Here is a 22,202-nt window from a genome sequence, read left to right as displayed (position 1 = left end):
TCCATATGTTTTAAATTTAAAAATCAATTTTATGCATGTATATGTACTATTCGCATAGATACATTTCTTTCATTGTCTTGTTCTCATTGCAATACAAATCGTCCACCAGCAATTATAATTTGAAATGAACCAAACAAAAAAAGTTTTTAGTCATTCCATATGAAAAACAGCTTTCTCTTCTCAGAAAAAAATACTGAACTCTTAATGCAAACAACATTACAAGTTTTAAAAGTAAACTCTTTTTCTAATGAAAACTTTTGAGTTTTTGTTTTTTTTTTTTTTTTTTTAAACTTCAGCCAAACTTGAGAAAGTGAAAATCCAAATCAATTCTACTGGACATTGTGCTTAAAAACAGGGTTGCTGGTCACCACATATTCACTGCAGTTTTAAATTCATTTGAAGGAATCAACTTTTAAATACACACATTATGCGGCTCGCAGTGCCCCCGCACTGTGGAAGTTTGCGATAGATCAGATCTGCAGGCTAAGGACGTGTGCATAAAATTCTCACTGTCACTGTGAAAGACGCAGTGTCGAAATCTTCTGGAAAGAGCATTTCATGTGGGCTGCACCGATTTCCAAGTTCCAACGTGGGCACTACTGAATATGCTTGCAGGGCTTCTAGCAACTCTGGTTCCAGTCCTGGAAGAGTTAGGTCCGTCTCGGCTTGATGCATGCAGCCTAACGACCATCTGGGGCTGGCATGTGAGACACAACCGCCCCACTCTGCCCACGTTGGTGCTGACTTTCGGGAAATAAGGCACTTACTGTAATGGTAAGACAGGCGTTTTATGCATAGTTTGAGTAACATAAAATAAGTTAATACTTTCGATTAAAATGAGGTTTTTTTTATAATTTATATGTCTTTTATAGAAGCAACTAAATGATATACTTAGGGTAATTAAAAAGAGGAAGAGGTTTGCAAGAGAGTCATTTGCACCCCAGCTTCGGCTCTTAAGGACAAGGACGGCAGAGAAGGCAGGGATAGGATCTGAGAGTGACAAGCCCTTAGAACTGCGGCACCAGGGGGACCCTGACCGTCTTGACTTCCGCTATATGGGATGACTTCTGGATGATGCAGCTGGCGGTCCCTTGCAGAGTGTCCTTCCCTTGGGCCAGGTTTGTGAGAGCCATGGCTGCATTGATCTCCTTCCAATACGTGTCGTCCTTGCTCGGCCGCGTTTTGTTAGCTGCGCTGGATTTAAGCAGAACGGAGAGAAAACCATCAGATTCCCTGCGGCTGGCACCAAGAATGTCATCCTTGCAAAGCACAAATGGCAAAGGAAAACAATTTGTCTCACCCGTCACCCTTGTTGGATCCATTTTCTGGAGTGTCTGTGAAGGGAAGCAAATATTCAATTACTTTTTTGTTTTTTATTTTCTTGGTTTTCATCTCAATAGTTGCACTAGTAATGACCAGGAATAAATGCGCATTAGGACAAACGGTGGATAACTGCTTTTTTTTTTTTTTAAACAAAGAGAAGGCATTTTATATTGACAGATTTTTTTCTGCTAAGAAGCAGGAGGAAGACAAGAATGGACAACAGAGAATGGCGCGTAGCTTTCGTAGACAGTCAAAAACCTGAGGTTCGTTTGCTATGAGAAATCCTGCTGTTGTAAACAAGAGGCGAACAGTACAAGGAAAAGATGCTGGGCTCTGCCTTGTGGGACCACTCACCTGCTGCGTGGTTCTGGGCAGATGGCGAAGCTCCCCGGGGTCTGGGACTCCAGTTTGCTCTACTACAAAGCAATTGCGTTTCTAGAACATCTCGGGTGGCTCTGGCTCCAGATGCCATGGGAACTATCCCTTCGTTTCAGAGAAAGCACTGGCAAACCGCTCCACTGGGTCAGTTAGCAGGTGGAGCAGGTGGCCCTGTCTGCCAGCAATGCAGGGTTCCTGGGGTAGGAGAGAGCTGGGGAGCAGTCTTCAGGCTCCCCAGCTCCCCACTGCTTCCCCTACCCCAGCCCCGCCCGCAACTCGCTGCTGCAACAGGTGCAGTGGAAGACGCATTACCAACTCCTTCTACACCCTGAAGACAAACCTCTCCCAAAGCCACATAAAGAGAAAGATGAAAACAGGTTCTCTTTTTTCTTTTACAACCAAAAAAAAAAAAAAAAAAAAAAAAAAAAACAAAAACAAAAAAAAACCTATATTTCCAAAGATTTCCTTGAAATGCAAAGAGAAAGAGATAGAGAGAGATCTCCCATCTGCTGCTCACTCCCCAAATGCCTGCCAACAACTAGGGCTGAGCCAGGCCATAGCTGAGAGCTGGATGGGAAGAGGAGCAGCCGGGACTCAAACTGGAGCCCATATGGGATGCCACCACTGCAGGCGGCAACTTTACCTGCTATGCCACAGTGTCGGCCCCTAGGGTGCACACTATTAGCAGGAAGCTGGAATCCAGAGCCACACCAGGACTTGAACCAGGCACCCCAACGTGGGACATAGGCATCCCAAGAGGAGTCTTAAACACTGGGCTGAACTCCAGCCAGCCCTGGAAGCAAGATCTTAATCTGTGTTAGATTCCTTTGGGTAGCTCTTTCGTCCTAGAGAATTTGATGGGAGAAACAGCTAGGGACACACCGGAAAGAAAGATGTGTAGGGGTGAGAGGGACTGACTACCCATGTAATCCAAGAAGGGGTAGGGCTGGCAGACTCCAAAGCCAGCCAGGGGTTAGGTCCCTGCCACCATCACTGTGATCATCCACACAGCAGTGACCTTTGGCGAGGAGTGAAGGAGGCACTGTGCCTCCCCTGGGGAAGCACAGAAAATACCACGTCTCCAGTCATGCCCTTTGGAAAAATTATCTTTTCCTCCCTCACTCCTTCCGCCTTCCTTTTGCTCTCCCAACCCAAGCTTTTCCTCCGCTGTGCACAGGGCTAGCCAAGCAGCATAGACAGCACCTTCTGAGCTGGGCTCCAAGAGTCACAGAATGATCAAACCAGGAGGAGAGAAATGTCAGTGTGATCACAGGCCCAGAGCACTCGAGAAGGTTCCAGTCAAATCTGTGCAGCTCGGGGTGGGGGTGGAGGTGGAATCTATGCAGGACTTTTTTTTTCTTTTTTGCACCAGAATAAACTTATCTTCTGATTCCAGGCTTCCAGGGTCTTTCTGAAGACCCTCTCATACAATGCAACCAGGGTCCTGTCTTCCAGGGAAGAGATAGTCATTACAGAGAAAATCGTTACAGGCCCGTGTAGACGAGGACAGGAAAGCCTGCTAAGCTATCCCGAGTGGAGGCTTGCAGTGTAGACCGTGAGACAATAACCGGGCACTGCGAGCTCTTTCCACAATCTTTTCTTCGAGGGATCCAGGGAACTTTAGGAAAAACACGGAGAACCAGTGAGTGTTTGCATCAGTGTTTACTGATGCCCACTCTGGCCCCTTCCGGACCAGCGTGCGTGGTTACCTCCGCTGCTTCTGGTGATTATGGAAATATAAAAGTACTCTGTCAGAGGATAAGGCGATAACTTTGTTCCCAGAACTCTGGCAGCCCTTACAAAGCACTTCCTCTATGCCCGGCTGTGTGCTAAGTACTTTTGCGTTTTAACTTATTGTGTATCCATGGCCTTGACCGTGGCTAGCTAAGTCATTCCTTGTTGAGTACTGTCATCTATATCAGTCTTTACACCCAGGAATGACAGGGACAAGGTGCTACCAGGACAGAGAACAAGTTGGGAAGCAAAGCCAGCATCATTGGACACTTTACAGAGAAAGAGAGGGGGGAAAAAAAAGTTGCCTGCAAATTGCAACAATTCCATTGCCAAAGTGAAGCAATAGGCTATGGAGATATTTGCCCAATGGAAAGGCTTGGCAAAAAGAGAGCCAAGTTTCTTTTTTTTTTTTTTTTAGATTTATTTATTTATTTGAAAGAGGTACACACAGAGAGAAGGAGAGGTAGAGAGAGACAGAGAGAGAGGTCTTCCATCCGCTGGTTCACTCCCCAATTGGCTGCAACGGCCGGAGCAGTGCCGGTCCAAAGCAGGCGCCAGGAGCTTCCTCCGGGTCTTCCCTTGTGGGTGCAGGGGCCCAAGGACTTGGGCCACCTTCTACTGCTTTCCTAGGCCACAGCAGAGAGCTGGATTGGAAGTGGAGCAGCCGGGACTCGAACTGGCACCCATACGGGATGCTGGCACTGCAGACAGCAGCTTTACCCACTATGCCACAGCGCCAGCCCCAGCCAAGTTTTATACACATTAAATGACATTAAGGAAATCACGTAACACAATGTAGGGGGAAAAAAAAAACATATAAACTGACGCTCAACCTCAGAGGGGTAACTGCACTGAAGGGAGCCCCCCGAACACACAGTGCATGCAACCAGCTCCAGGGACACAGCAATGCCAACAGCGCCTGCCTGCAGTCCCTGTGTACACTCACGGGGCGGGAGGGCTTGTCAAGTGCATGTGAGAAGTGACCTTGCACGCCTTGCAGCCCCAGCAAGGCCTGGATGGGGCTGACTGTGCCTGTGGTTGACTCCTTGAACTTGTTCCACGGGGAGAGAAACCCGTTTACTGCAGCCAACTGGGAAATTAAAGGTTCTGCTTGCTTCTGGGTGGAGGTGATTCCCATTCTGGTGCCCAGGAAAATACCTTTGAAGTGTAAAAGCCCAACTCCGGCTTGGGTGGGTATTCCTCAGTTTTGTGACTTGTAACAATGTACGCGGCGGGGTCATTCCTTACTGCTGGAGGATGGGCGCCTCCTTTGTCCTTAGATACAAGTTAGGTTCCTTGCCAGGAACAAGAGGAAAAGCTTCCCAAAAAAGTAACCCGAAGCAACATTTTACTCCCTTATGAATAGTCATTGCTGAAGGGGCAAGTAACAAAACGCCATGTCAGAGACTTCAGACCCACAAGGAAAAGCTGACTCCAATTCCATATTTTCTGGGTAGTCTGTCTGCTAGCCCCCATACTGGTGGGCTGCTGGTGTCACTCCAGGATATCACCCATCGGAGAGTCACCTCCTGCCGTGCTGTCACTTCCCAGAGGCAGCAGCAAAAGGCAGACAGCACAGAGGAGCCCTTGTGTGTGTGTGCGATTTGTAGGAAAGCGAGCGCTCCAAAGATCTGATAGTTTGGGGCACTGTTTTCCTGTGATGCTCAAAGGACATCTGGGAAAATGTCCCAGTTATTTTAGAGAATTGATACTGTTCGCAGAGAACTCGGAAAAAACTGACAATATACTCATTTTACGAAATGGTTGCATAGAATGCTGCCATGCCTTCTTCCTGTGCTGTTTTTCTTCTTAGTAACAACTCACTGGCTCTTAACCTGCTTCCACTGTGCTGTTTCTTTGCAGGCCACGCTCAATATTTAAGGATCAGGTGTGTTTATCATTCTCCATCACCCAGCAGTCATGGGGCTCATGCCTCTGGCTACTCATGGCCAACAGGAGGTCTGCAGCCTGCTCCCCTCCAGATGTGGCACCCAGTGGCACCACAATGTGACAGCAGAAGGATTCTGAATGCTGTGCACAAGAGGGCACCGGGCAGCCAGCGCTGGCTCCTGCGTGCAGTTCATAGCACACACAGGGCTCAACCCGACTGCCCCCTACGTGGCTGCAAAGTAGCTTGGCTGGGCTGCCATACGTTTTTAGATTCTAAGCTTCCAAAAACCAGCTCCTCTGGCAATTACCATAAAAAGCAACTGGTTGGCAGGAACAAAGCACTGAACCAGCCAACAGAGTGTGTTTTAAGATCCCCCCCCCCCAAAAAAAAGTGCGGAGTTAGGGAAATCTTGGACACTGTAAAAACCCAAACCATGTTGAAACTGACAATGGGGCTACCCTCAGTTTGGACATGTGTTTTCTTATAAAGTTAAGTGGAGAAACAATTATACTGAAAACCCAGTTCTGTTGCAACTTGCAAAGAGAGCAGCCCAGAGCTGTGTGGATGAAATGTTCTTCCAATTTTGATAAATGCAATTCAGGAGCACACAACATCTGATATATAATATCTGTGGCCTAAAGAGAGACCAAAATAGGGCCAAATTCCATTCTCTGAGAGCTTTTTTCTTTTCAAATTTAATCAATAAACCCGAAAATTAGAAATGTTTTAAGCCTTTCTCTAAAAACTACTCGCATCACATGAAATGTAAACACAGTTAAGTAAGATTAAGAGTACGAGTAATTTTTTTAAGCGAAATAATCTGAAAATCATGTTGTGTATATTTTTTTAAATTAAAATAGAAAGAGGACAAGGGATGGAGGTCCCTCAGGCACCGTAGCCCCAGGAGGAAAAAGAGAGGTACAGTCTGCCTCTGCATTCACAGCTCTGATTCGACCACCTGCAGACTGGAAACATTAGGGGAAAACCAGGGGCCCCGGGTTAAGCCACCACCTGTGATGCCAGCAGCCCATATGGGCACCGGTTCAAGTCCCGGCTGCTCCACTTCCAATCCAGCTCCCTGCTATGGCCTGGGAAAGCAGCAGTAGATGGCCCAAGTGCTTGGGCTCTTGTACCCACATGGGAGACCCGGATGGAATTCCAGGCTCCCGGCTTCGGCCTGGCCTGGCCCTACCAACTCAACCATCTGAGGAGTGAACCAGTGGATGTAGCAGACTGGAGGATGCGTGGAGATGCTGTACAAACCATGGAGACACGGAGGCTGACGGTATTCATCCCAGCCACCAGACTGGCCTACTGCCTATGCAAAGAAATGAAAAACCTGTGAGCTGTGACAGTGATCAAGGTAGGCCAGGACCCAATGCCTGGACACTGCTCCGCGGGTGGCTTCCAGGTGACGGCCGGCGTGCACAGTCGAGCGCAGTGGGCTTCAGATCTTAGAAGGCAAGGCCGGTGCCTAGAGTCATTCACATACATGAGACGGCTAAGGCAAAGACAGGGACTCCGCTGAGTGGGGTGGCACAAAACCTCACTGCAGAACCAGGCCATTGCCACTCTCACTGTCGCCTTCCCCAAGAGGGGACTTGGAAAAGTTTGTGGGAAATGAAATGAAAAGAGAAATTTATTTTGGTGCAAAAAAACAAACAAACAAACAAACAAACAAACAAAACCAAATTGAAATCCATGCCTTATTTTCTCCTAGGAAGTGTTTCCCATGAACATGGGCAATCACAGACACACCTGCTTAGACGGCCCCAACAGAGGAGGCCCGGCTTTGTTTCCCCTCCCCCAGCCCCCTAGACTGGTTCCAGTGTGACCTCACGTTTCTTCCCTTTTCAACAGAGCATCTGTTTTTCTCTAGTAAGAGAACAACACAGATGCACTGCAGAAAATGATCAGAAACGTGTGTAATAGAAAGTGAAAGGAATTTAGGGATAACTAAGATTATCCTTGGATTTAGGGCCTTTGGAACAAGCATTGCACATATTTAGGGTGGGTGTTACGGTGCAGCTGGTTAAGCAGCGGCTTGGGATGCTTGCGACCCATATAGGAGCGCCTGACTGGAGTCCTGCCCACTCCACTTCAGATCCAGCTTCCTGCTAATGTGCTTGGAAAGCAACAAATCATGGATCAAGTCCTTGGGCCCCTGCCACTCACATGGGAGACCCAGTTGGAATTCTAGCTTCCTGGCTTTGGCCCTGGCTCCACCCTGACTGCTGTTGTCATTTGGGGAGTGAACCAGTGGATAGATGCTCTGGTTCTCTCTCTTTCTCTCCCTCTCTCCCCGTCTTTCAAATAAATAAATAAACGTTAATGTTTTAATGGTGTTTCCTCTGCACACGTATAACATACTTTTTCACTGAATTTCATCACCGGTCATATCCTCTGACGGAGGTAAGATAATCATCTACTGTTTGGCCTTCCCTGGTGTGACATGGGTTTTGTCTATGAGATAGAAGCAGCTTCAAAGAATTCAAAATCCAGCTCCATCCAATTTAAACCTGCCTATTGAGGAAGGTAAGTGTTCTGGAGGGACTGCCTTTAAAAATAGCAATTGCTAACATTTATTGAATGCTTATTCTTGTGCCAGGCGCTATGCCAAGAAGTCTGCAAATGTTATCTGGTTAAATGCACACAGTAACTCTGTCAGCCAGCTCACAGATATCTACCAGTGACACTGTCACTTAGGCCCAGGAAGTCGCAAGGGATGCAGGGGAAGGACCTATGAGACTGAGCTCCAGGTCAGCTCACAGCCAAAGGCTGTTTTGTTTTTTTCCAATGTTTATTTAATTTTCCTTGTTTGAAAGACGGGGCGGGTGCTGCAGTACAGTGGGTTAAACCACTGCTTGCAATGCCGGCATTCTAGATGGACACTGGTTCAAGTCCTGGCTGCTCCATTTCTAATCCAGCTCCCTACTAATGTGACTGGGAGAAGCAGTGTTCCAAGAGCTTGGGCCCCTGCCACCTACATGGGGGCCTAAAGTGAAGCTCCTGGATCCTGGTCCTTGTGGCTCTTTGGGGAGTGAACCAGGGATGGAAGACATCTCTGTGTCTCTCCCTCTCTCCCTATGTCACCATGCCTTTCAAATAAATAAATAAATAAATCATAAAAAGAAAGAGAGAGAGAGAGAGATCCTCCACCTTTGGCTCTCTCCCCTAATGGCCACAAGAGCCAGGGCTGTGCCAGGAGCCTGGAACTCCAGCTCCTATGTGAAGTGGTAAGGACTCAAGGACTTGAGCCAGCACCTGCTGCCTCCCAGGATATGCATCAGCAGGGAGCTGGACTGGAAGTGGAGTAGCAAAGGCTTGAACCCAGGGAGTTGGGTATGGGATTCTGGCATCCCAAGCAGCAGCTTAACTCATTGCACCACCATGCCTGGTCCAAAGGTGCTACTTTTAACCACTGCATTCCGTACTTAAGAGTTCTGCGCTGACAGAGCCACGCAATGACTATGCCGAGACCTGGTTCACGATTCACTTTGGAAGCCTGTGCAATGATAACTGTTTTTCTTTCTAAATATTTATTTATTTATTTATTTGAGAGGTAGAGTTAAAGACAGAGAGAGGGAGAGACAGAAAGAAAGGTCTCCCATTCACTGGTTCACTCCCCAATTGGCCACAAGGGCCGGAGCTGGGCTTATCTGAAGCCAGGGCCCAGGAGCTTCTTCCAGATCTCTCACGTGGGTGCAGGGGCCCAAGGACTTGGGCCATCTTCTACTGCTTTCCCAGGCACATTAGCAGGGAGCTGGATCAGAAGTGGAGCAGCTGGGACTCAAACTTGTGCATGGGATGCTGGCATTGCAAGGGGTGGCTTTACCCACCGCATCACAATACCAGCCCTTTTGGTAGAATTTTCAAACCCAGGGATAAAAACAAATACAAAACAAAAAAACCATTTTGCTTGATATGATTTAATCTATAATGCGAAGGAACCTGTCCAAACTGCAGAACAGGGCCCCTAAGAAGCAAGCTCTTGTGCTCTCCCTCACACTTTGATTTAGAGGGGCCACTTACCTAGCAGCTGTGATCTCCCAATATTTACTCCTGATGGCCATAGCAGGGAGCTAGGAAACAGTCCTAGGGAGCTGTTGCCAAGTGGGCCCCTCAAGGAAAGGTGTGTGACCACCCCCTCTTTGGGATGCCCAAGAGAAATCATCCTAAGTGGCAGGTGCTCAATGCCCTGTGACACTCATGTGCTGACATCCGCCCACCACAGAGAGTTGCACTTGACAGCCAGGGCTGCAAGGTGAGCTCGGGGGGACTGTGCAGTGCACAAGAGTACAGGCCTGGGCGTGGGACATTTTCTCAAGAAGTATTTTATTTATTTGAAAGAGAGATAGACAGAAACCTTCCATCGGCTGGTTGACTCCCCGAGTGCCTACAACTTCTGGGGCCGGGCCAGGCCAAAGCCAGAAGCCAGGACTCCATCCAGGCCTCCTACATGGGAGGCAGGGGCCCAAGCACTTGGGCCATCGCCGAGACAGGGAGCTGGGGCGGGCAAAGGAGCTGAGAGTCTGTTAGCAGTCTCCGTGCTGCAGCCCTGCACTGCTAAAACCCCACCCCCTTCCATGCTGACCCAACATGGCTGCGGGCTAGCACCTCCCCATCATGCACTGAGGCCACGACACCACTGCACTGAAGCCCCGCCCCCAAATCAGCCTCATCTGTAGGTTCCATCAGGGCACCACCCTTGACAGATAAGGGGACGACCCTAACACTGGCTAAGACTGCAGCGTCCCGGTCTGAATGTGTGCTCTCTTTAAGTCCTGTCCTCCTTCTGGTACCTTATCTGTGTCTGCTCCGAATTCTCCCGAGGCAAGACAAGAACTGCAATTAACTCAGCTAAGGACTCCATCTGGTACGCATTAGCAGGAAGCTAGACTCAGGAGCGGAGGTGGGACTTGAACCCGTGCACTCAGAAATGGGAATGCAGGCATCCCAAGCAGTGTCTTAGCCGCTATGCCAAACGTGCACCTGGGAAGATTTGTAAATAGTGAGAACTATAAGCTGCAACCCATGTTGTCTTCATGGATGGATCTAATTGCTTTCTCTTTTGCAAAATACCAGCTAAATTACTTATCCTGGGGTTTGCAAAGTTATTTCAGAGCTGGAAGAAAAACCAAAGCTGGTGTTTCCTGCAGCCATTGTTTCCCCATCTGGCCAAGGACTAACTCCTGCTCCCTGCAACCTCTCCGGGTGGGCTCCCAGCCACCCCATGATGGCTGGTGCCGCCCACCTGTCCTAGGTCCACAGCAGCCCCACCCGCAGCTGCCTGTCAGTGCCTCGTGTCCATGAGGTCCTGCAAAATAATAACTAGATGCTGCATGCCTCTGCTTTGCACCATGAGTGACTCCCTGGTCAGGACGGGCATGTGCCGGCATCTCAGAGCTTCCAAAGCGGGGCATATTTCCACGAATGACAACAACAGAACAACACCTAACCAATGCCACTTGTAGATCTGTCTATGGGCACTTAAAAAAAAAAAAACAAACTCATGGAGAACTGGAAAGAAAAGTTAATTTAGTGCAAAAATTTTGAAACCCATACATAATTTTTTTTCTTTGTACATATTTTCTGCGAATGTTTTGGAGACCACTTGCATGCAGGAATTTAAAAAAAAAATTTGCATCAAAATTAACCGAAATTATAATTCTGTTTTCCGTGAACTCTTTAAAGTTCCCTGTAACAGTGCTACTGGGCTCTTATCCTATAGGGAGCCTAAGCCTTTTTAGCTTTTCCTTCTGATGCAGAGCACAGGGGCTTCAGGCTGGTGGCTCCTGATGGATTCCCTGTTGTGTCTGGGTTCTGGTAGAAGGCATAGCTACTCCGCCCTCCTCTGTCTGGGCCTGGTGGGCCAGAGGTGCAGGAAGTGGGATTTGCAAGTTAAAAGTAACTTCTCAGAACAAACAGAATACCACCCAGTGATACTGTTTCAATTCGCGTCCAACCTTTTTCTGGAAGCAAATGAAATATTCTGGATGCCAAATTAATTCTGCTGGGTCCTCTCTGCCATGATTGCTCCTCTGTGATCTCCAAGGCTCCACGGTCCCCTTCGCCTTAAGTTTTCCATCTGAAATCTCACTTTGAAGATCAAAATGCAGTCACACTCTATGGAGAAGACAGCGGCGGCGGGTGACCAGCCGGGGGGGTCTGGAAACACTCGGTACTCTAGTGGCTGCTCCTGGCTCCTTGCCTGACTACCTCGGTGGTCTGCAGGGAGTCACAGAGGCAGCACAGTGCAAGAACTGGACACCTGCTCTCCCACCTACTACATGCGTGCCCAAGGCACTGGCCCCTGCTGCACTTCTGTGCGCTGTGATGCGTGCAAACAAGGGGATAAGAGCAGCAGACTCCTGGGCCAGTAATCAGGACCACACATCTCAGTGTCTCATACACGCTTACCTGACAGCCCGGGCACACATAACCAAGACTTTACGAGGGCACTTGTAAGTGCACGGGGCCGGGTGTTTGGTGCAGTGGTTAAGATGCTTCTTGGAATGCCTGGGTTTGCGTCCTGACTCTGCTTCTGACTCCAGCTCCCTGGTGACGCACACCCTGTGGGGCAGTAGGTGATGGCTCAAGTACTTGAGTCCCTGCCACCCCGTGGGAGAGCCAGGTAGACTTCCTGGCTCCTGGCTTCAGCCTGGCCCGGCCCTTCGCTATTGCAATCACTTGGGGAGTGAACCAGAACACACAAATACATAAATAAGGCCGATAAGTTCATGGAAATGCATATTAGAAGAAAACTACACATGGATTCAAACATTTTTGAAAAAACTAAATTTATCTTTTAATTATATCCTTTCACTAATTTACTGAAGTGGCCTCATAGAAGTCCTTGTTCAAGAACAGAAAAACAGAAAAAAATTAGCCTCCTCTCTCACTATGTTTCTACATGTAGAAAATGGGCTGGAATGCAGTCACCAGAGAAGTTAGCACTGTTCAGGGATCGGAGCTATAACATGATAACCAAGAGGTAGCGACCAAATATTTTAACTCTGGGCAAAGCTCATCGGCTCCGATGAATGGATGAAGTGTGCCAAATCTATCACCTTCAAAAGCAAAACTGCGTTTCTGGTGACTCTCTGGTTAAAGTTCCGCCACCACCTGCAGAGAGAGAGTTCTGGAACAGCAGGAAGGACTGTCCGCCCGCCCGAAGGGTCCCCTGGATTTCGTTACTCGTTTTCTCAAGGGGAACACTGGAGACATCTCTTCCATGAACGCCATGTCCAGACAATAGCTCAGAAAATGACTTCCTAGCTATGCACAGGTAACTGTTGTGAGTGCCTGTGTGTAGCAAGAAATAGTCACCCTAAAAGCGACTCCCTCAGGTGCCGGTGATGTGGTATATAGCCAGTAAGGCTGCCGCCTGCAACACTGGCATCCCATATGGGTGCCGGTTAGAGTCCCGGCTGCTCCACTTCTCACCCAGCTCTCTGCTAATGGCCTGGGAAAGTACCGGAGGATGGCTCAAGTGCTCAGGCCCCTGCATCCACGTGAGAGACCCGGATGGAGCTCTTGTCTCCTGGCTTCGGCCTGACCCAGCCCTGGCTGTAGTGGTTGATTGGGAAGTGAACCAGCAGATGGAAGATTCTCTCTCTCTCTCCCCCTCCCTCTCTCCCTGTAACTCTGCATTTCAAATGAATAAACTAAAAATCTTTCTTTATAAAAAGTCAATCTACAAAAAGACAAAAAAGCAACTTTTTCAGAGGCCTACATTGTGCCATAGCAGGAAAAGCCAATGCCTGTGACACTGGCTTCCCTTATGGGGCTCAGTTTGTGTTCAGGCTGCTGTGCTTCTGATCCAGCTCCCTGCTTATGGCCTGGGAAAAGCAGTGGAAGATGGTTCAAATGCTTGGGCCCCTGCTACACACGTGGGAGACCCGGATGAAGCACCTGGTTTGTGACCATCTAGGGAGTGAACCAGTGGATAAAAGATATCTCTGGGCCAGCGCCGCGGCTCAATAGGCTAATCCTCCACCTGCGGTGCCGGCACACTGGGTTCTAGTCCTGGTCGGGGTGCCGGATTCTGTCCCCTCTTCCAGGCCAGCTCAAGCACCTGGCTCCTGCCTTCGGATCAGCACGGTGCGCCGGCCGCAGTGCGCCAGCGGTGGCGGCCATTGGAGGGTGAACCAACGGCAAAAGGAAGACCTTTCTCTCTGTCTCTCTCTCTCTCACTGTCCACTCTGCCTGTCCAAAAAAAAAGATATCTCTGACTCTCTCCCTTTCTGTAGCTCTTTCAAATAAATAGATCTTTGGAAAAAAGAACAACTCCTTCCTCTTATTTATTTATTTTCATTTTATTTGAAAGGCAGACAGATGAGAGAGAGAGATAGAGAGATAGAGAGGAATCTCCCCTCCACTGGTTCACTGCCTCAGTGCCTGCAATAGCCCAGGCTGGGCCAGGCTGAAGCCAGGAGCCCAGAACTCCATCCAGGTCTCCCACGTGGGTGGCAGGGGCCCAATGACCGGAGCATTGTCTGCTGCCTCCCAAGGTTTGGGATTTTTAGACATTTGTATTTCTTCATTTTCATTTCATTTGAGACACAGAGAGAGGGGTCAAAGCAGTCCTTTTTAAACGCAAGTTGGTCCACCGGGTTCTAATGCCTGGATGCATTTATAAAGTCTGCTTTTTAGCAAAACCTTAATCGTGTCCTCACCCCCTGCAATTGATGTTCGCCCTCCAAGCTCTCCAACAGCTCGAAGGCCGGTCCTCCGGGGATCTATTCTACAGCTGCTACACTGCCTTTCTCCAAGCTGACTTGTTTAATAAATATGCAGCCGACGGGTTAGGCTGCAGAGTACTGATAGGACTCGCTCAGCAGAAAGGCCTTTCAAATGGAAAAAAACTGTGCATTTATAATCATCAAGGAGTTGGCTGGGAAGTCTGGCTCCATCCCTGTAGTTTCAGACTCCTCAGTATCTCTGAACTTCCCTTTGATACATGAACTGCAGTGTATCTTTGCATTGGCTCGAGGTAGTGCCACGCTGTTCAGATGCCTTGAATTACCATCAATGACCCTGCAGACTAGGAGGGGCTCTTGGTGTTAAACCTGTCTGGATGCATTACCACCCGATATGACATGATAGAAAGAGAGGGCCTCCACAAGCTCTTGGCTGTTTCTGAACAGCAAGTGGCGGTTTCTCTACTCACGGTTCACTGCAAGTCTTGATTTAAGCATTTTACACAGACAATGAACACTATCGCCGCATCTTCCACATTTCAGATACACTCCAGTGTTTCTTTTTTTTTTTTTTTAAAGATTTATTTATTTATTTAAAAGACAGTCACAGAGGACTAGAGGCAGAGAGAGACAGACAGAGAGAGAGGTCTTCCATCCGCTGGTTCACTACCCAGATGGCCGCAATGGCCGAAGCTGGGTCGATCCGAAGCTAGGAGCCAGGAGCCTCTTCCGGGTCCCCCACGTGGGTACAGGGGCCCAGGAACTCGGGCCATCTTCCACTGCTTTCCCAGGCCATAGCAGAGAGCTGGATCGGAAGTGGAGCAGCTGGGACTTGAACCAGTGCCCATATGGGATGCTGGCACTGGAGGCGGCTTTATCCTCTGTGCCACCACAGTGCAAGTCCCTCCAGTGTTCTTAATAAACTGGAACCTTGAATCTGCACTTGGGAGAAGTGGCATTGTGGCACAGCCGCTGCCTGTGACATCTGCATCTTATATGAGCACCATTGGAGTCCAGCTGCTCCACTTCCGATCCAGCTCCCTGCTAATGCACCTAGGAAAGCAGCAGAAGATGGCCCAAGTGCTTGGGCCTCTGCCACCCACATGGGAGACCCAAGATGAAGCTCCTGGCTCCTAGCTTTGGCCTGGCAGAGCCCCTGCCATTGTAGCCAATTAAACCAGGGGTCAGAATCTCTCTGTGTCTCTCCCAGACATCTCTCTGTAACTCTGCCTTTCAAATGAACAAACACATCTTCAAAAGCAAAGAAATCCACACTGTTTGGCATAGCAGCATTCCATCTTCAGGGGTTCTGTAATTTTGAACTCAGTAGCAGTACCACGAGCCTAACAGGGAGGAGGGTGAACTTAAGGATTCCTGCTGAGGGGAGGAGGAGTTAGGAGAAAATGCACACAGAGGCGAGGGGGCACCCTGCCCGTGCAAAGAAGGCTGGGTCTGCAGGTCCCAAGGTAGCCTGATCTGCAGGGTCTCTCCTGATGCCTTCCGAACAAAGCACGTGAAGTAACTGCTCCCCAACCAGAAATACTGCTAGAAAGATGCACTCTTTGGAATGTACCCCCAGAACAAGCAGACGCAAGGCGTCCAGAGAAAGAAAAGCCAAGTCCCCTGGCTGAAATTAGGCCCGTGCCCCTGCTCCCAGAGGTAGAGTTCCTGCCTCCAAGAACGGGTTCCAGCCGAGAAGCCACAGGTGGGTGACAGGACAGCATTTGATTACGTTTCTTTGCTAGTTACTTATTACACATGCGTTTATTAGATTCTGATGGCATACAGACCCGATTCCTGTCTTTTCATCTGAATTTGGAACATGATGGTTCTTATAGTGGTGTCGCCAGGTAAGCCACCACCCGTAATGCTGGCACCTCATGTGGATGCCGGATTGAGTTCTGGCTGCTCCACTTCCCATCCAGCTCCCTGCTAATGTGCCTGGGAAAGCAGAATAAGGTGGTCCAAGTGCTTGGGGCCCTGCCATCCACATGGGAGACCCCAATGGAGTTTCAGGTTCCTCGCTTGGGCTTGACCTAGCCCCGGCCGTTGCAGCCATTTGAGGAGTGAACCAGCAGATGGAAGACCTCTGTTTCTGTCTCTCTCTGTAGCTGTCAACCTGAGGTCTCTGACCCAGATCTGTAGGACCTACAGGAAATAGGGCTGTTTCTTGGGGGGAGCCTCCCAAAGTGCAGGCTGCAGGATCCTCCTTGGAAGCTGTGATTATTTAGGTTCCAGACACAATGGAGCAACCCGCACGGGAGCAAGCTGCTAGGGTGTTCTGGTGCAGGTGGTAAAGAGACACCCATGGGAGAAAACTGTCCTGGGTATCGGAGCCGAGCTTGTAATAAAGAAGCAAGTGGGAATTCTGGCATGAAAAAATTCACTACTACGTTCCTAGTACTGCAACACGGGTCACATGGCAGTCTTTTTTTTTTTTTTTTTTTAAGATTTATCTATTTGAAAGGCAGAGATACAGAGAGAGTAGAAGAGAGAAAGATCTTCCATCCGCTGGTTCACTCCCCAAATGGCCACAATGGCTACAATGGCTACAGCTGGGCCAGGACGAAGCTAGGAGCCAGGAGCTTCTTCCAGGTCTCCCATATGGGTGCAGGGATCCAAACACTTGGGCCATCTTCTGCTGTTTTCCCAGGAGCATCAGCAGGGTGCTGGATGGGAAGTGGAGCAGACAGGACTCGAACCAGTGCCCATATGGGGTGCCGGCACTGCAGACAGAGGGTTAACCTTCTATGCCACAGCACCAGCCCCCAAATATATATATATATATATATATACATATATATATATGTATAATTCTAATACATCTAATTCTTGATTTGCATCTAGTACATCTAATGCATCTAATATATCTAATTCTTTATTTTGCATTCGTGCAAATACTGACAAACATTTCCCCAAGAAAATACTGAAGATACTGCTTGGGAGACCTGCGTTCCATGACCAGAATGCTTGCTTTTAAATCCCAGCTCTGCTCATGTAATTGGGTCCCTGCCATGTACATGGGAGACCTGGACTGAGTTCTGGCTCCTCACTCTGGCCTGGCCCAGCCCCAGAATATAAAATCTCTCTCGCTTTCTCTCTCTTTCAAATGAAGTTTTTCTAAAAGAGAAAATATTGTTTAGAAATGACTGACAAATGGTTGCCTCCACTTTAAAAACTTTTTCATTATCTGTCTTTACTTAATGTTGGATAGGATACAACTAAAAATGCTTTTTGGAGGGAAAAAAATACCTCACTTGATCTGTATTACTTCTGCCAACTTGTTAGAATTTACTGGGCTTTGACCTATCACTCAGCGCTATGACACCTAGTTCAGGGACAGTCATTATTAGCATAAACTTGAGAATAGAAGAACCCAAGAGTTTCAGTATACTCTACCACAGAATAGTTCAGAATCGTCAACTCACTCTCCTCCTTCTAACTGCACTAGCTCTGTCACAATACACCGTTGTACGATCCATGTTTTCTGCTTTGAAAACGAGCCTGCTGGCCCAGCTTACTGCTGCTGTGATGGAAGGCTTTATATTTTTGTAAATCTTCAATTTTTTTTTAAATCTTTCCTTTGGGAAAACAAGGTCACAAGGTGCAATCCCCATGAGGTCATCAAAAGCTAATTACCCAACTGAACACAGTATTTCTTTCTAGGGTAGGAAAACAAGTTTTTACTTTCGGTAGAAAAATAAATAAATAAATGGAGGTGAACTTAAGTTTCTGGTGCCTGTAGCAGAATATTTTATTCAGGGCTGCCTTGGAAAGAGCAGAGCACGTTTTACTGTCCACTGACCTAGCGATCAGGCTGTACAAACAAAGTATTTGGTTCTTTTTGGTCTGTTTTCTTTTCCATCCCCCTTAGGCTATCTCAGGTGCAAGCAGAACAGACTACCAACAGACACCACCAAAACTCCAGACTGTGGCAGAACACTGGGTGGGGGATGCAGTGTTGGACCCAACGGTGGAGGCGCAGGCGCACAGAGAGGATCCTGTAGGGACCTGCTGGGGGCTTTGCCTTTGAACCTCGGAATGTCACAGCACCTGGAATCCAAATTCATGGCTTTGAACCTGAGTTCCCAGGGCAACGCAGGAATGAGTGAGTTTTTGCAACAGCAGGTCCCCTTCCCTCTCACGCTCTTGTTTTTTGCTTCTTTTTTTGTTTGTTAAGGTGTATACTATTTATTTGAAAGACAGAGTTACAGAGAGAAGTGGAGCCAGAGAGAGAGAGAAGTCTTCCATCCACTGGTTCACTCCCCAGATGACCACATCGACCAGAGCTAAGCTGATCTGAAGCCAGGAGCCAGGAGATTCTTCTGGGTCTCCCAGGCGGGTGCAGGGGCCCAAGGACTTGGGCCATCTTCTACTGCTTTCCCAGGCCATAGCAGAGAGCTGGATTGGAAAGGGGGCACCTGGGTCTTGAACCAGCATCTATATGGGATGCGGGCACTGCAGGCCAGGGCTTTAACCCACTGAGCCACAGCACCAGCCTCATCCCTCTCTCTCTTGTGCTCTCTGCCCCTTCTGTCTTCTGCCATGGGGGGCCGGGGCACCTGTAGATGGGACTCCACAGCCTTTGGAATGGGGAGACAGAAATTTCTCTTCTTTACACATCACCTAGTCTGTGGTATCCTGCTGTAGCAGCACAAGGCGGGCTGAGGCAAGGACCAAACTGTTCAAGGTGCCACCTCAAAGCCACCTAACAGGTCCAGGGACAGCTCTTGGAAGGGTGTCCTCGGAAAAGTGGGCTAAGATTACTCCTCTTCCAGACCACAAGGGTCCTGCTATGCTGGGACCATCACACTCAGTGGATGGCCAAGATTAGACACAGGGGCTGGTGCAGTGGTTAAGCCACTGCTTGGGACTACTGGTATCCCTTATTACAGTGCCAGTTTGAGTCCTGGCTTCCAATCCAGCTCCCTGCTACTGCACCTGGGAAAGCAACAGAAGATAGTCCAAGTGCTTGGGCCCCTGCCACCCACGTGGGAGACCCAGATGGAGTTGCAGACTCCTGGCTTCTGCCTGGCCCAGCCCTGGCTGTCGCAGTCATTTGAGGATTGAAACAGTGGATGGAAGCTCACTTGCTCACTCTCTCTCTCTTTCGCTTTCTTTCTCTGCCATTCAGATAAGTAAATCTTTTTTTAAAAATCAGATGCAGCAAGTTTAAAACAGTAAGGCTCCATACCACAGCCTTAAGAAATGGAAATATTCTGTGGGCATTACAAAAGTTTGCAAATATAGTACTTGAACACAAATAAAAGCATTATGAAGAAAGAAAGAGATGGCATCAATGAATGCAGGAAAAAAAAATCCAATGCCAACAAGAAGGATGATTAGAAAGAGAAAAGTACTTGCAAAGCTATTTCGTGGAAATGCAAATAGTTATTTGAAAGGCATAGTGGCAGAGAAGGGAGGCGTGGAGAAAGAGAGAGTGTGCTTCTATTCTCTGGTTCACTCCCCAAATAGCTGCAATGGCCAGGGCAGGGCCAGGGGCCAGGAGCTCTAATGAAGTCCCCCACATGAGTGCAGGGGCCCCAGTACTCAGGGCCATCATCTGCTTCCTTTCTAGGAGCTAATGCAGGGAGCTGGATTGAACGCAGAGCAGCTGGGACTCGAACTGGTGCTCTGACATGGGACGCCAGCTTTGCAAGCAGTGGCTTAACCTGCTGTAACAAAAAGCCAGTGGCTTCATAGAAATTTAAATACCAAGGAATGGCATGTTGGTGTGAGAGGTGTCACAGGCTGTTATAAATAACCAAGATATCTTAAGAAAGGACAGATTCGTTTTAGTCATTACAAGGTATTGATGTCGAGAAAGGGACAATGAACAGAACACATTTTTTGGAACAAAAGCTGTGCTCTGTTCTTGCTTATCTTTCCTACCCTTTGTCATATCTTTGGATGACTTTAAGGAAAAATGCATTTTAATAATGACTAAGAGTATACAATCTTACCAATTTTCAAATAAATGGAAGAAGAAAGAGAGAGAGAGAGAGAGAAAGGGAGAGAAAGAGGCAGAAGGTTGTGGGGAAAAAAAAAAAAGCAAGCAAGTAAAAGAAGAAAAAAAAAAGGTATTTCCAGAATAAGCCACATCCACCTAGCCACACTTTTGGGGTTTGGTGATAGAACATGTTCTAAAATACTCATACTCAAAAGTGATTTAAGAATTAGACCTCCCAATTCTAAGCTTTCTCCAGACAGACACCCAGAAGGCGATGGTGAATGACAAGCAGAACCAGAGAGTAGTTCCGGCCTTGAATCAGTGTGTTCTACAAAACAGCCTGGCTCGCATACACGGGAGTAAGCAGAGTACACATATTTTCATCATAGAAGCACAAACAAATTGCTTTTTTTTCTTCGGTAGTAACAGCCAGGAAAATCATGAGTTCCGTGCAGGACTCCTAGGCTCTTGCAAGCATGTGGCTTTCTCCCCTCCCTGCTAGCACATGGAGGTTCTAGCTAGATTTGCACCACTCTGCGGGAGGAAGCAAGATGGGCTGGAATAGGCCAGCAATGGATTCAAGGGCAGGGAGGGCCCAGAAGCTGGAGACGCACCCCAGCTCCATGGTTCACGTCGGCTTCCACTGTTTCAGAGTCTCTCCAGTCAGATGTACCCCGCGTAATGGCCAGGAGAGCTGTGCCACCCTGTCGTACGCACAGTCCCCACATGGGTCCCAACCCAAGGCACTTGAAGGCATCTACTGCACAGGCAAAGAGAGACGCCAGGCCACTCACAATGGGAGCTGGACGTGTGGCACCCTAACCCTCACACCAACAAGGACGCCACTGTTTCAGGCCCAGGGTGCTGCTTGGTTCCACAGTCCTGAGCCTAGGCAAGAAGAGGAGATGGGAGAGGAGACACAGTTATTAACAAAAGCCTCCCGGTGTGTGTGGGGGGGATTCTCTTATTTTCCAACCTCAGCTTATTTGGTGTTTATAAAAACTCACCCTGTAAGACAGACATTTAACATATAGACTCCTGGCTAGACAGGGAGAGGCACCAAGATACAAAATATTTTCAGACCGAAAGGAGCAAGGACTCTGTATTTTCGTTGAGTTACCAGGGAAGACTTAAAACATGAAGGCTGAGTGAGGATGAAGGGGCCCAGAGGTGAAAGGCTGTCTCTGAATGAATTATTCACATAGCTAATTAGAGTCACAATGAAAATGACCTGCAGGCCTAGGGAAAGGAGCATGTGGGCCAGGACTGGGAAAAGATCACTGCTTTCACTCCAAAAAAGGAAGGAAGGAAAGAGATTCTGGTGGACCAGGCTGTGGCAGCATCTAGGTCACGTCAGGGGCTGGCACTGTGGCTTAGGTTACGCCTCCGCCCACAGCGCCAGCATCCCAATGTGGGCGCTGCTTCGAGTCCCGGCTGCTCCACTTCCCATCCAGCTCTCTGCTATGGCCTGGGAAAGCAGTGGAAGATGTCCAAGTGCTTGGGCCTCTGCACCCACGTGGGAGACCCCTAAGAAGCTCCTGGCTTCAGATGGGTCCAGCTCTGGCTGTTGCGGCCATTTGGGGAGTGAACCAGAAGATGGAAGATCTCTCTCTGTCTCTGTAGCTCTGCCTCTCAAATAAATAAATCTTTTTTTTTTTTTTTTTTTTTTGACAGGCAGAGAGGACAGTGAGAGAGAGAGACAGAGAGAAAGGTCTTCCTTTGCCGTTGGTTCACCCTCCAATGGCCGCCGCGGCTGGCACGCTGCGGCCGGCGCACTGCGCCGATCTGATGGCAGGAGCCAGGTGCTTATCCTGGTCTCCCATGGGGTGCAGGACCCAAGTACTTGGGCCATCCTCCACTGCACTCCCGGGCCACAGCAGAGAGCTGGCCTGGAAGAGGGGCAACCAGGACAGAATCCGGTGCCCTGACCGGGACTAGAACCCGGTGTGCCGGCGCCGCTAGACAGAGGATTAGCCTATTGAGCCGCGGCGCCGGCCAAATAATTTTTTTTTTTTAAAAAAGGTCATTTCAGAATGGGGAGTCAGAGTTTAGGATGAGTGGAACAATTAATTACTGCAAAGGAAATCCAGGCAAACTGTAGTTGTTATTAAGGCACAGAGCCAGAGAATAACCAGTTAGTCTTTCAGAGTTCTAAAGCTGCTTCCTAGTGGCATGCATGCCTTTTTTTGGATTACTTTGAGTTGAATGTTCCTGTTTACTACTA

The 22,202-nt window shown here is 48.5% G+C and overlaps 1 protein-coding gene across 1 annotated transcript in view; it reads right to left on the bottom strand.

Annotated features, from left to right (window-relative positions):
* Positions 1 to 945: 945 nt before the first annotated feature.
* MKX (mohawk homeobox) overlaps positions 946 to 22,202 on the bottom strand; it is a 73,532-nt gene continuing 52,275 nt past the window's right edge. The window contains exons 5-6 of the mRNA XM_062211452.1: positions 1,301 to 1,334; positions 946 to 1,194 (exon numbers count right to left, since the gene is read on the bottom strand). Coding sequence (XP_062067436.1) covers positions 1,008 to 1,194; positions 1,301 to 1,334 — 221 coding nt within the window. The 3' untranslated portion in view covers positions 946 to 1,007. The remainder of the gene's footprint in view (positions 1,195 to 1,300; positions 1,335 to 22,202) is intronic.

This window comes from Lepus europaeus, chromosome 14, assembly GCF_033115175.1.
Source record: "Lepus europaeus isolate LE1 chromosome 14, mLepTim1.pri, whole genome shotgun sequence".
In the NCBI taxonomy this organism is placed as follows: domain Eukaryota; kingdom Metazoa; phylum Chordata; class Mammalia; order Lagomorpha; family Leporidae; genus Lepus; species Lepus europaeus.
Note: the sequence above shows the minus strand (reverse complement) of the source record. Positions and strands in the feature narration are given on the sequence as shown.